This window comes from Heteronotia binoei, chromosome 11 (assembly GCF_032191835.1).
Source record: "Heteronotia binoei isolate CCM8104 ecotype False Entrance Well chromosome 11, APGP_CSIRO_Hbin_v1, whole genome shotgun sequence".
In the NCBI taxonomy this organism is placed as follows: Eukaryota; Metazoa; Chordata; class Lepidosauria; order Squamata; family Gekkonidae; genus Heteronotia; species Heteronotia binoei.
In genome coordinates this window covers 82,272,259-82,285,880 of record NC_083233.1, presented here as the reverse complement: position 1 = coordinate 82,285,880, position 13,622 = coordinate 82,272,259, and the positions used below count along the sequence as shown (strand labels likewise).

Sequence of the window (13,622 nt, the reverse complement as noted above, 5' to 3'; positions counted from 1 at the left end):
GACGAACGGAGCTTTGACTCTGGACACCTCTGAATACCCCCAAAATCTTGTTGGTCTCTCAGGTGCTCCTGGATGTGAATCTATGGCAGACCAACACAGCTACCCTCTGAAAAAATCTGATCTCAGTAACAAGAATCCAAACCTCTGAGAAGCAAATCCACCATATTATTAGACCTTAGGACTGCCCACATTTAAAAGGTGCACGTTAGTAGTAGTAGTAGTAGTAGTAGTAGTAGAAGACGACGACATTGGATTTATATTCTGCCCTCCACTCAACAGTCTCAGAGCGGCTCACAATCTCCTTTATCTTCCTACCCCACAACAGACACCCTGTGAGGTGGGTGGGGCTGAGAGAGCTCTTATAGCAGCTGCCATTTCAAGGACAACTCCCATGAGAGCTATGGCTGACTCAAGGCCATTCCAGCAGCTGCAAGTGGAGGAGTGGGGAATCAAACCCAGTTCTCCCAGATAAGAGTCTGCGCATTTAATCACTACACCAAGCTGGCTCTCTTGAAACTTGTACAATATAGGCTAGTGACACAGAGACCCCCAATTGATCATGGTTCACTGCAGCACGCCACCTTCGTTGAAAAGGAAGAAGAAAATGAGGACCAATTCCCCACTAGCCTTGTCCCGCTCTCACGCTCCTCTTCTCCGCAGGGGTTCCATCAGATTTCACACAAGCTGCCCTGAGGCGGAGTTGCTCTGCCTCTTTCACACAGCAAACAAGATCTTCTAAAAACCGGTTTCTGTTTGCTGCACAAAAAAGGTGAAGCTAGCTGCAGCCTCGGGACAGCTTGTGCGAAAGCCAACAGAAGCCCTGCAGAGGAGAAGAGAGGAGAGTGAGAGTGGGAGCGGGGTAAGGTTAGTGGGAAATCGGTCTAGGTTTTTAGGCTTTTATCTACCTTAAGGAGTCTTAAACCAGCTTACAATTGCCTTTCCCTCCCTCTCTCCACAAGCGGCACCTTGTGAGGCAGGTGGGGCTGAGAGAGTTCCGAGAGAGCTGTGACTGGCCCAAGGTCACCCAGCAGGCTTTATGTGGAGGAGGAGTGGCGAATCAAACCCAGTTCTCCAAACTAGATTCTGCCACTCTTAACCACAACGCCATACCTGGGAACATATTCCCAAGATAAAGGTAAAGGTAGTCCCCTGTGCAAGCACCAGTCATTTCCGATTCTGGGGTAACATCACATCATGACGTTTTCATGGCAGACTTTTTACGGGGTGGTTTGCCATTGCCTTCCCCAGTCATCTACACTTCCCCCCCCCCCCCCCCCACACACACAGCAAGCTGGGTACTCATTTTTTTGACCTCAGAAGAATGGAAGGCTGAGTCAACCTTAAGACAACTACCTAAACCCAGCTTCCGCCGGGATCGAACTCAGGTCGTGAGCAGAGCTTGGACTGCAGTACGACAGCTTACCGCTCTGCGTCGCTGGGCTCTTATTCCCAAGATAATGAATGCACCATTAATCAGAAGTCACCAAGCCCTGGGTCAGTAAGGAAGAGGTACGCAGATGCAAAAAAGAAACCCAGTCCCACTCCCAAGTTACTCTACCTTTCCAGAGAATGCAGGAAGTCATCCATGCACGTCCTGAAAAAGGCATCAGCTACGTTGAGAGCCCCACAGACCACACCCAACATGGTATCCGGCTTTTCGGCCTGCACAGCAGAGGTGAAAAATTATGACATTCCTTCCAAATGGAGCCGGAATTCAGAGTTAGCATCCAACAGTGAGACCCTCATAACCATGGGGAAAGACTACTGTCATAGAATCCTCCAGAGGCTGCTCCTTGAAAACTGACCAGGAGATTCAGTGATTGGAGAACAACCCCTTGATTGGGATATGCCGCACTACATCCGCTGCTCCCTCCCCTTGCGGGCTACCCTATGGCATTCCAAGGACAACTCAAAAGGCCATTTTTTTGAAGTCGGAGACGTGTAAGTAACCAGAGTCCCTCACATTATGACCTGATTCTTCCCACAAGCCCTCTCCCAAGGTTGACCCTCACACTGACCATCTGTTTCCCACATGTTAGCACAAGGGCAAATGCAGGGGGGGGGGGGGGTTGGGGAGGGATGGAGAAGACTGTCTATGACTTTGTGACTGTCAAGTTCCATTCCATTATCTGTGTTCCTTTGATGTAGCCTGTGGAACGTATGAGTAGAATGCTTAGTCTGCTGCAGAATCGAAACGTCACCTGCTTGCCTCCTAGGAGCTGGGACACTTCTTGGTACCAAAGTTATTACTCCCTCCCTGGGATGTTTAGTAGAAAGCTTTGTAGTGAACGTGTGTGTCACCTATAGCCACTAAATTTGAACTGTCTTCGCGCCCTACTTTCAGGCGTGCTTCTAACAACCATTGCTAGGGCAGTGCAGCTCTGTGTTCTTGGGGAGCAACAGTGGGAGGACTTCTGGAGTTCTGGTCCCGCTGGTGGACCTCCTGATGGTCCCTGGGTTTTGGCCACTGTGCAACAGAGTGTTGGACTGGAGGGGCCACTGGCCTGATCCAACAGGGCTTCTCTTATGTTCTTATGTGACACAGAGTGTTGGACTGGAGGGGCCACTGGCCTGATCCAACAGGGCTTCTCTTATGTTCTTATGTGACACAGAGTGTTTGGACTGGAGGGGCCATTGGCCTGATCCAACAGGGCTTCTCTTATGTTCTTATGTGGCACAGAGTGTTGGACTGGAGGGGCCATTGGCCTGATCCAACAGGGCTTCTCTTATGTTCTTATGTGACACAGAGAGTTGGACTGGAGAGGCCATTGGCCTGATCCAACATGGCTTCTCTTCTGTTCTTATGTGACACAGAGTGTTGGACTGGATGGACCACTAGCCTGATCCAACATGGCTTCTCTTCTGTTATCTTCTCTCCCCCATAACATCTAATATAGGGGTCCCCAAAAATCTTTCCTTTAGAACATAAGAGAAGCCATGTTGGATCACGCCAATGGCCCATCCAGTCCAACACTCTGTGTCACACAGTGGCAAAAAATTTTATAGATACACACACACTGTGGCTAATAGCCACTGATGGACCTCTGCTCCATATTTTTATCTAAACCCCTCTTGAAGGTGGCTATGCTTGTGGCCGCCACCACCTCCTGTGGCAGTGAATTCCACATGTTAATCACCCTTTGGGTGAAGAAGTTAGTGTGAGTTAGCTCACAGTTTAAGCTGAGTTAGTGTGAGCTAGCTCACAGTTTTTTAGCCTACGGCTCACACCATTTTGTCTTAGGTCAGGAAGGACAGCCCGAGAGCAAGCCAATTCATGCAGCAGCTCACAACTTTAATGCCAGTAGCTCACAAAGTAGAATTCAGGTATATAACCTGTGCTGCTGCGTGTCACTTTCGACACTGACCGACTGCAAGTCAGTGTCAACGGAGCCTGCCTTACAATAGATACCTCTCCAAACACATGGAGAGTCATCTTTATTGAAGGAAAAGTGGGCACTTGACAGTGACTTCCAGTAAATAAGTGGGTTTTGATGGCAGGATATGGTACAAGACAGCAGGATTTAGCAGCCATTCGCCATCACCCGCTTAGAGGCACTCCACTGTTTTCTACTACGATCCACCCAACCCTCTGGGATGAGGCACTGACAGTGTTATAGGCTCAGATGTGCTCGATTTGTACAGATCTGTTCGCCCTCCTGCAGCCTGAACTACCTGCACTTTCTCTGCAATCAACTGATCCAGCCAGCTGGTATCGATCTCATTATTTTGGAAACTCTCCGTCTCCAGAAGTTTGATGAGGTACTCAACGGTCGTTCTGAAGTCCCCTCGGATGGATAGTTCTTTCAGAGCTACCACCAGGTTTCTAAAAAAGCCAAGGCAGACTATTAAAATGCATTTGGGAGGTGCTGCATGGTTTAAAAGCTACACCCGTTCCCTTCCACCTCAACCCCCAAATTTGCCTTTATCAATAAGTTAAACTTGATTTGTTCAAAATTATGGGGCAAAGCAGTTATTAATTCTTCCTGAATGTTATGGGGGGGTCACATCACTACTACTGAAACTAGCAGAATCTAGGGCAGTGCTGCTCTGTGTTCTTGGGGGGCATCAGTGGGATGGCTTCTGGAGTTCTGGCCCCACTGGTGGACCTCCTGATGGTCCCTGGGTTTTGGCCACTGTGCAACACAGAGTGTTGGACTGGATGGACCACTAGCCTGATCCAACATGGCTTCTCTTGTTATCTTCTCTCCCCCATAACATCTAATATAGGGGTCCCCAACAATGTTTCCTCTAAGCTGAGTTAGTGTGAGCTAGCTCACAGTTTTTTTGCCTCCGGCTCATGCATTTTTTGTCTTAGCTCAGGAAGGGTGGCCCCAGAGCAAACAAATTTATGCAGTAGCCAAATTGCTTGCTCACAACTTTAATGCCAGTAGCTCCCAAAGTAGAATTCTTGCTCACAAGAGTCCACAGCCTAGAGGGAGCATTGGTCCCCGACCCTTTTCAGCCTGCAATCACTTTTGCAATTCTGACCGAGCATGATGGATGCAGCCACAAATTGGCTGCCACAAAAGGTGCAGTCAGCCACGGCTTCCCTTCAGTCACGCAACGAAGATCCTTCCGCTGCAGTGACAACTGCTGCCAAAACAATGTTTTCAAAGATCTGCTCAGCCAATCAAATCTCCAGTGGCCTATCAGAAGCCTTGCTGGACAAAAGCGCCACCTCAAACCCCCCCCCCCCCTTTTAAAAACCACTTCTTTTATGTTTGGTGAGTGCGATGGTGCCAACGCCCTCCAAGTTGGGGACTTCTGATCTCATAACTCACTTAGCATGACTCCAAGGATCCTACAAGCGTCTCTGCCTTAGCCCACCTTTCTGAGGGGGTGGGGGAAGGGTCAACACCAGCACTACACAAAGGTCGGCTTCCTAGATGTGACTGAGGAAGAGAGGGGGAGAAGGGGCAGGTCTGAGACAGCTAGTTCTGGCCTCAAAGCTAACAAGTCTCCCTGGAGCACTTGCAAATCTAAACGTTTTCTTCCCAATACTGACGAGATGGCCTCTTCGCGGTTCTCTCCCCAGGAGAAACAATGTCCGAACTGAGAATCTGCAAATTCGTGCAAACCGCCGGTGGCCGCCACGCTGAAATATCCCCAGACGTTCTTGTTGCTGCGGAAATTCAGCTCCTGCACCGTGCCAGAGCTGGGCTTGAAACCCTAAACACAAAGCAACAGGTATGGGAAGCAGAGGGGAGGTAGGGAGGGAGAGAGGGATAAAGATGAGCAATTGAAACATAACAGACATGTGGCTGGATCCCTCGTACCTGTTCCCCTATTCACGGTGCTTTGCCCAACAAAAACAGCTTTCTCTTGCACAAAAAGCTCTTCAATCTTCTCACATTACAAGAAGGCTCTTTGCACCCAGGAAAGCGGAACAGATCTGTGGGATCCGGCACAGAATCTGGAAACTGCTAAGCAACAATGCACATGGCTCTCATGTCCCCTGAAGTCAGTGGCACTGCAGAATTGGGCAAAAGCAAACCAACCACAATGATACTTTCTAGCCCATATGGCAAGAGAGGAGCTCTTAAAGCAGGGCCTGATGTATTCTTTCAAACGAGAGGAAGAAAGGACTCCCCAGCAGCCAGAAGGCAGGGCTTCTCTGCACTGTACAACTCCTTATTCTTCCCTCCGTGGCAGATTTTTTTTAAAACCTGGCTTTATTACCTTAAAAGCAAAGGTAGTCCCCTGTGCAAGCATCAGTCGTTTCCGACTCTGGGATGACGTTGCTTTCACAACATTTCCTTGGCAGACTTTTTATAGGGTGGCTTGCCATTGCCTTCCTCAACCATCTACACTCCCCCCACCCACGCCAGCAAGCTGGGGACTCATTTTACCAACCTTGGAAGGATGGAAGGCTGAGTCAACCTTGAGCCGGCTACCTGAACCCAGCTTCCGCTGGGATCGAACTCAGGCTGTGAGCAGAGCTTGGACTGCAGTACTGCAGTTTTCTGCTCTGCACCCCAGGGCTCTTTTTTATTATCTATTACTTTATTTATTACTATTATTTATTACCTTGGTGCTTGTTAACTACTTTCTTCCATCTACTATAATTGTCTCTATGTGGCAGTCTGCAAGTGCTTTGGACAAAATAATCTCCACCCCAGTGCTACCAGTGCCTTCGCTCCCCCCGCCTTCCCTCTCTAGAGTTCACCCACCGTTTGTCCAAAGATTCAGAATGCTGTGGGGACCTGAATTCTGGAAGCAGAATTATATAATAATAGATAACTTTACCTAATTTGTTTACCGTACTTACATCATAAAGCTCATACCCTGCTACATACTTCGCTGGCCTTTAAGTTGCTACCGAACCCTTGCTCTTTCCCACTACATTATTTATAGTCTGCCTTTCTCACGAAGGCTTAAGGCAGATTACACAAAGCGAGTCACGACAACTGTCAGATGGGTCACTCAATTAACAACGCAATAGGATTAAGGCTGCAGAACCAGCCAGAAGTCGAAAAATAGAACTGAAGTAAGTAATTAACAGGACACATTACAGAATGAAAAATGACATCCTAGTTTCAACAAGCTATACACAGTAGTATTGACTATACTTCCTAAAAAAGGGAATCATTTCGTACAGCGTAAATCTGTTGCCTGCATAGGAAAAAAAACCCCTCTTGAATAATTCAGCTTTGCATAGTTTGCAGAAACCTACGAGTGGGAGACTTCCTGACCTCTTCCACAAAGGAGCCACCACAGAGAAGGCATGTGTATGGGCAGCTCTTGCTTTGCTTAAGAGCCCCGTGGCGCAGAGTGTGAATGCTGCAGTCCTAAGCTCTGTTCATGTCCTGAGTTCGATCCCCCAGCAGCGACTGGGTTTTCAGGTAGCCGGCTCGAGGTTGACTCAGCCTTCCATCCCCTTCCGAGGTTGGTCAAATGAGTCCCCAGCTTGCTGGGGGGAAAGTGTAGAGGACTGGGGAAGGCAATGGCAAACCACACCGTAACAAGTCTGCCGTGAAAAACACTGTGAAAGCAGCGTCACCCCAGAGTCAGAAACGACTGGTGCTTGCACAGGGGACCTTTCCTTTTCCTGCTTTTGTCTATTTGCATAACTCCGGTCGCACAAAGTTGAGCTTTCTTGATAAAAGAATTTTAAAACACAGTGCCTACAAGTTAACAGTGGGATCCATCACTAGCAGCCCAACCTTGCTTCCCCCCTTCTCGCTTACAGACAAGCAAGAGGGAAACACGTTGAATTCCAGCAACGCACCTCATCAGGATTCTCACTGGTGATTCTTGCGGCGATCACGTGACCTCTGGGTACCGGAACATTGGTTGGGCTCTCGAAGGGGATGGGGGTGTCTGCCCAGGGGGACTCCCCATAAAGGACACGGATATCCTTCATTCTGTGCAAAGGCACCCCCATGGCAATCTAAGTGGGGGAACAGAAGGAAAACAGATATGACTCCCTGAACAACTCTGCAAAGTAACACCATTTCTTAACATCCTCCTTTGGCTTTCCAGGATCTGAAATATTTGTTTAAAAAGAAAAGAAGAAAAAGAAAAAGACGACTGCAGACTTATACCCCGCCCTTCTCTCTGAATCAGAGACTCAGAGCAGCTTCCAATCTCTTGTAGCTTCTCCCCCCACAACAGACACCCCATGATGTGGGTGGGGCTGGGAGGGCTCTCACAGTAGCTGCCCTTTCAAGGACAACCTCTGCCAGAGCTCTGGCTGACCCAAGGCCATTCCAGCAGCTGCAAGTGGAGGAGTGGGGGATCAAACCCGGTTCTCCCAGATAAGAGAGCTCTGGCTGACCCAAGGCCATTCCAGCAGCTGCAAGTGGAGGAGTAAGGAATCAAACCCGGTTCTCCCAGATAAGAGTCCGCTCACTTAAGCACTACACCAAACTGGCTCTCATATATATATTTTTATGAAATTAATATCTTTCCTTCAAGGGCAGTTCTACACATAGGAGGCTCAAAAGAGGAACAAGAAATCCCTTTCCTCTGTGCTCTTCTCATTCTTGCATGAAGTCCTAACTTTAACCAGAGATCTGCACTAGCTTTAACCACATTCAGTAGTAAAAAGGAACGAATTCTATAGCTCAGTGATGGAGCACCAGTTTTGCACGCGGAAGGTCCAAGACTGAACCCCAAGCATGTCCACCACGAGTTAGGAAAGGACCTCCTCTTCTTGCAGCCGTCAAGAGCAGCTGCCATTTAGAGGTGAAACTCCTGAGAAAGACAGACAGATGGGAGAAAGCTGCTCTCTCATATGTTCAAAGTCTGAAGTTCTAGATCAGGGGTGGCCAAACGGGGGCTCAGGAGCCACATGCGGCTCACACATATTGTGAGGCTCTTCAAGCCCCCACCGCCTGGCTTGGCGAAGGCATTTGTCTTTTTAAATCACTTCTCCAAGACAAGCCAGCTGGTGGCTTGGAGAATGAATTTAAAGTTGTTTTCTTTCCACCTCTCCCTCCCTCCTTCCTCCCCCATCTATTTCCTTCCTCCCTCCCTCGCTCCCTCCCAGTCCTCAAACATCTGATGTTCATGTCCTATGGCTCTCAAACATCTGACATTTATTCTATGTGGCTCTTGCATTAAGCAAGTTTGCCCACCCCTGTTCTAGAATCTCACGGAGTAACTGCTATGAAAAACTTGGATCTCAGGCAGAGAAACAAGAGCTCACAACAGAGTAAGACAGTACCAAAGCTAGATGGACTGAAGCTGCAAGGCCACTTCAATTTTTCACAAGAGCTCTCGCTAGCTTGTTGCATCGCACCTTCCAAGATCTGGTTGCTACCAAGCCCAGTACTCTAGAAGGATGAAAACTGGTTTAAGCCATCTTTTACTTACCTGGAGTTGAGCAGCAGGCAAGTTAACATCAGCAATCATTTCTGTACAGGGGTGTTCCACCTGCAAGCGGGGGTTCAGCTCCAGAAAGTGGAAGTTTCCGTCTTCACTGTACAGGTATTCAACTGTCCCTGCACTTACGTAGCCCACCATTTTTGCAAGACGCACAGCACACTGGAGCGGGAGAGGGAAGAAATAACTTAAAAGATGCCCTACTGGAACAGACCAGTGGTCCATCTAGTCCAGCATCCTGTTTCAAACACAGGGGCCATCCAATCAGTTGCACCCTGGAGGGCCAACAAACGAGACACAGAGACCAAGGCCCCTCCTGATATTTCCTCCTAAAATAGCTGAAGAAGTGAGCAATGACTCACGAAAGCTCGTAGCCTGCCACAAATTTTGTTAGTCTTTAGGGTGCCAGCTCATCTTCAGACTTTCTTCTTGGCTGCCTACAACCATCATCCATTCACACAGATTCAGGTGGGTTGCTGTGTTGGTCTGAAGCAGCAGAACGTCTGAGCTCAGCGGCACCTTTTGCGCGCGCACACAAAGCTTATTCCCAGAAACATTTTTTGTTGGTCTTAAGGGTGCCACTGGACTCTAACTTTGTTCACTCATTCACACGCCACTGATGGAAAAGCAGGCCTCAGACTCAGCAGGAGCTCACAGGAGCACAGCTCCTGAACCTTTCTGAGGGTTCCCCCTCTTCCATCCCACCTACCTTGCCATTGAATAGGAGGTGCAGCTGCATAACAATCCCTGGATTAGGAGAGCGGGCAGCCAGCCAGCCACAAGGGGCTTTGCCACACCCCCAGCAGCCCTCATTCACCCCTGGAGAAGCCCTCACCACCCTTTCTCCACTTCTTATGTGATTCTGGGAGGTGGGTGGCTTGCTGGCCTTTTGACTGGGGGAGGGGTGACCCAGGAGAGCCCCAGGCGAGTGAGGCCTGGATCTCTATCCAGCCCAAGCAGGCCTTGCTCACCCGGGGCTCTCCTTTCTTGCATTAGGTTGCTTTAGGCTGGGGGGGGCATATGCTAATAAGTTATGCTAATAAGCTCCCCCACCTATTTTTCTACAAAACGACCCCTGTGGGAAAGTTCTGTATACGTACCTGCTCCATGTAATCAAACACAGAAGGAGGGGCTACAGTTGCAGGAGCTTCTTCGATGATTTTTTGGTGCCTTCGCTGGATGGAGCAATCTCGACTGAACAATGACACAGCGTTACCATATTGATCGGCTAAGACTTGGACCTCAAGGTGGCGGGCATGTTGCAAGAACTTCATCACAAAGATTGGAGACCCCGGAGCCTCGCTCTGCACCTGTTGGGCACATCATCGTTACAATTCAGGTTTATATCCTGCCCTTCTGACAGAAAGGGGGGAGGAGGGAAGAGGGAGAAAAGTTTCAGAGATTGTGCAAAGGTCATAACTTGCAAACTACACCCGGGGAACCGGGGGTCGGGGGGGGGAGTTGGCTAGGAAACTTCTCAGGGGTCCACAGTGAAGAAGTCAGTCCAAACTTCCCTTAACTATAGTTTGCCTGTCACTGCAGGAAAGGAAAGGAAAGGAAAGGTCCCCAGTGCAAGCACCAGTCGTTTCTGACTCTGGGGTGACTTTGCTTTCACAACGTTTTCACGGCAGACATTTTTACGGGATGGTTTGCCATTGCCTTCCCCAGTCTTTTACACTTTCCCCCCAGCAAGCTGGGGACTCATTTTACCAACCTTGGAAGGATGGAAGGCTGAGTCAACCTTGGGCCAGCTACCTGAACCCAGCTTCCACCGGAATCGAACTCAGGTCGTGAGCAGAGATTTCAGACCACAGTACTGCAGCTTTACCACCAGACACCATGGAAATTAATCTCTGGGCCAAACTAGACACCACAGCAGCCACAGGTCTGACCCATGGCTGCCACCCTGTTAAAGATTTAGCCATTTAAAAATGCAGCAAGATTGCCTGGTCTCGCCACACTTACCTCAGGGCAGTGGGACCAGACAATCTTGTGTCCTTCGCCAGGCCTTTTCAAGTGCTAAAACAGTTTTGGGCCCTCGAGGCACTTTTTAATGGTCAGATTTTTCTCTCAAAATGCACTGGCAGCCACAGTAATGCCTGACCCACGACCACTGCAATGTCTATCTGGGCTTTCAGAAACTAGGGAAACGGTGCCTTCAGAAATGAAGACAGACCAAGATTTGCATATTCCCTTCTGTTAATTATACCTCTCCCAAGGTCAAACTCCACACCAGAGGAAAGAAGCTGGCTGCTGCTTGTTATGAATACGTCAACACATGTTTTAATTTTAAACCTGGGCATAACATATGGGGAGGGGGGCTAAAAGTCACAGGGGAAAAAACAACAAAATTTTGTTTCCTGTAAGGGAATTTAATATAAATGTGTACATGCTTTTCTGAGTCAGTCTCAACCTTCTCAGTCAGAACTTTACAAGATTTGACATAGTGTGGTTTGCGAAAATCAACACACACAGCTCTGGTGAACGGTGATATGATCCCCGTGAACGGAAACACTTCCGTTTGCAAAGTGGAACCTGAAGGTGACTCATCTCCCAGCAACAGAAAAGCTTTCTTCAAAAGCCCCACAGAGTTGAGGGAGGGAAAGGCCCAACATGATCGTGTGGCTACATCCACCAAAATATTTTGCAGGACTGGAGGGGGGGGGGGGAGGTGCAGAAATAAAAGTCCTCCACAGTACAATTTCATCTATAACAGGAGAACGTGACAAAAATGGAGGGGAAATCAGCAACACAGAAGAGAATCATCATAGTGTATTTTGTTTTACTTGTCTGAAGCGACCAGGAAACTCCTCTGCCCCATCTGCGATCCGAATCCCTTTGCCGCCGCCGCCTTCAGAGGCCTTGATCATCACAGGGTAGCCAATTCTCTCAGAAGCCTGAGGAGAAAGAGGAGGAAAAACAGTCCAAAAAGCAGAGAACCAAATAAAGTTTGGGCACTAACCCTAGCTTTGAATAAAGAAAGTCATGGAAACAGGGCCTGCACTCTCTGTTTCCATGACTAGCCATTTATTTCTCTCAGTTTCACTGTGGTCCACCTAGATTTCCTTCAGCCTTCTCTGGCAGCCAGTTTCCTCACCCCAACAATGCCTGTCTCGGGAGAGAAAAGGGCAGCATCCAACTGAAAACTGTACTAAAACTGTCATGGCACCCTGAAGACTGAATAGACTTATTTCTGTGGACTACATCCCAATATCTTCATGGGCATGTATGCATCCATTTGCCATACACAGAGAGGGTGGGGGGAGAGGGAGCATCAGGTGTTTCACCGTGTTGGTCTGGAGCAACAGAACCAAGTTTGAGTCCAGTGGCACCTTTAAGACCAACGAAGTTTCATTCCCAGAATTCTAGTTTACCATGTTTGAGTGCCACTGAACTCAAACATGGTAAACAGTAGAACCTAAAAGCCACAAAAGACATGTAGTATAATCTGTAACATTTCCATGCACCACTCAAATGTGTCTTATGCGCCAAATGCACTTCCATCAGTTTTGGGGCAAGGGACTAATGCCAGGAATGGTTTCGCTTTTTCCAACCGTATCCTAAAGTACATAATAAAATCACACTAACTCTGTGGGTAAAACATGCTAACAGATAAAACTAGTCCCATGCTGGATTTGCCAACCCCAATTCCCAGCCTCAAGAATCAGACCAATGTAATTGGGGTGGGGGGGGAGGGGGACGGTTCCCTGCCCCCATCACCTCCAAACCTTCGTCCACATCCTTCACGCAGCCGCGCCTGTACGTCTCCAGGGGAACAGTGATGGTTCTTCGCTGCTCATTCTCCTCAGTCCAGTCAGCCACCAAATCTACAAAATTCATATCGGAGAACTGGTGGGCACGGTAGGACAACAGAAAGCAAGCCCTCACCATCCCCAGCTCATATGAGACAACACAGAGAGATTCTGTCAGTGGTAGATGGGATGCAGGGCAAGAGATGAGGCACAAGGGAACGTAACGTGTGTTGTGCTATATAAGACAAACCATGCTCCAACGGGGGCAAAGTTACACAGTGAAAAATTCTCTTACCGCTCCCGCTCCACGGCAACGTAGGGATGTGGACCGTCTGGGCCACAATGGTCGAAGCCACCTTGTCTCCGAGGGCCCACATGGCCTCACTCGGTGGGCCTGGCAAACAGAAAGGTCCATAAGTGGAATTCGCACGAGGCACAATCCTCTAGCAAACCTGCCTCTGCCAGCTCTGCGGAAATGAATGTTGCTTGGGCCAGATTTTGGTGGCCTCTTCATGGGCAGGACTTGAAACACGTAAAAGGGCAGGTAGGAAATTGTAAGAGGGAGCCATAGTGAAGTTCGCAGGCCTGCCTCACCTCTGCCCCAGGCTCCAGGCTCAACGAACAGGTCTGCACACAATTCACTGAAGGCCTTGCCACCTCTGGGTTAGGAAATTCCTGGAGATTTGGGGGTAGAGCCTGAGGAGATTGGGGATTGCACCAACATACAGAGCAGAGGTCCATCAGTGACTATTAGCCACAGTGTATTGTTGGAACTCTCTGTCTGGGGCAGTGATGCTTTGTATTCTTGGTGCTGGGGGGGGCAATAGGGGGAAGACTTCTAGTGTCCTGGCCCCACTGATGGACCTCCTGATGGCACCTGGATTTTTTGGCCACTGTGTGACACACAGTGTTGGACTGGATGGGCCACTGGCCTGATCCAACATGGCTTCTCTAATGTTCTTATGTCTGGGGCAGTGATGCTCTGTATTCTTGGTGCTTGGGGGGGGGCAAAGTGGAAGGGCTTCTAGCCCCACTTTTGAACCT

At 49.0% G+C, this 13,622-nt stretch overlaps 1 protein-coding gene across 1 annotated transcript in view; it reads right to left on the bottom strand.

The window, feature by feature from the left end:
* The window catches only part of ACACB (acetyl-CoA carboxylase beta), a 117,583-nt gene that overhangs the window by 66,765 nt on the left and 37,196 nt on the right, over positions 1 to 13,622 (bottom strand). Inside the window, exons 8-16 of the mRNA XM_060250399.1 lie at positions 12,874 to 12,972; positions 12,547 to 12,653; positions 11,613 to 11,723; positions 9,927 to 10,136; positions 8,818 to 8,988; positions 7,229 to 7,390; positions 5,006 to 5,169; positions 3,673 to 3,823; positions 1,559 to 1,662 (exon numbers count right to left, since the gene is read on the bottom strand). Coding sequence (XP_060106382.1) covers positions 1,559 to 1,662; positions 3,673 to 3,823; positions 5,006 to 5,169; positions 7,229 to 7,390; positions 8,818 to 8,988; positions 9,927 to 10,136; positions 11,613 to 11,723; positions 12,547 to 12,653; positions 12,874 to 12,972 — 1,279 coding nt within the window. The remainder of the gene's footprint in view (positions 1 to 1,558; positions 1,663 to 3,672; positions 3,824 to 5,005; positions 5,170 to 7,228; positions 7,391 to 8,817; positions 8,989 to 9,926; positions 10,137 to 11,612; positions 11,724 to 12,546; positions 12,654 to 12,873; positions 12,973 to 13,622) is intronic.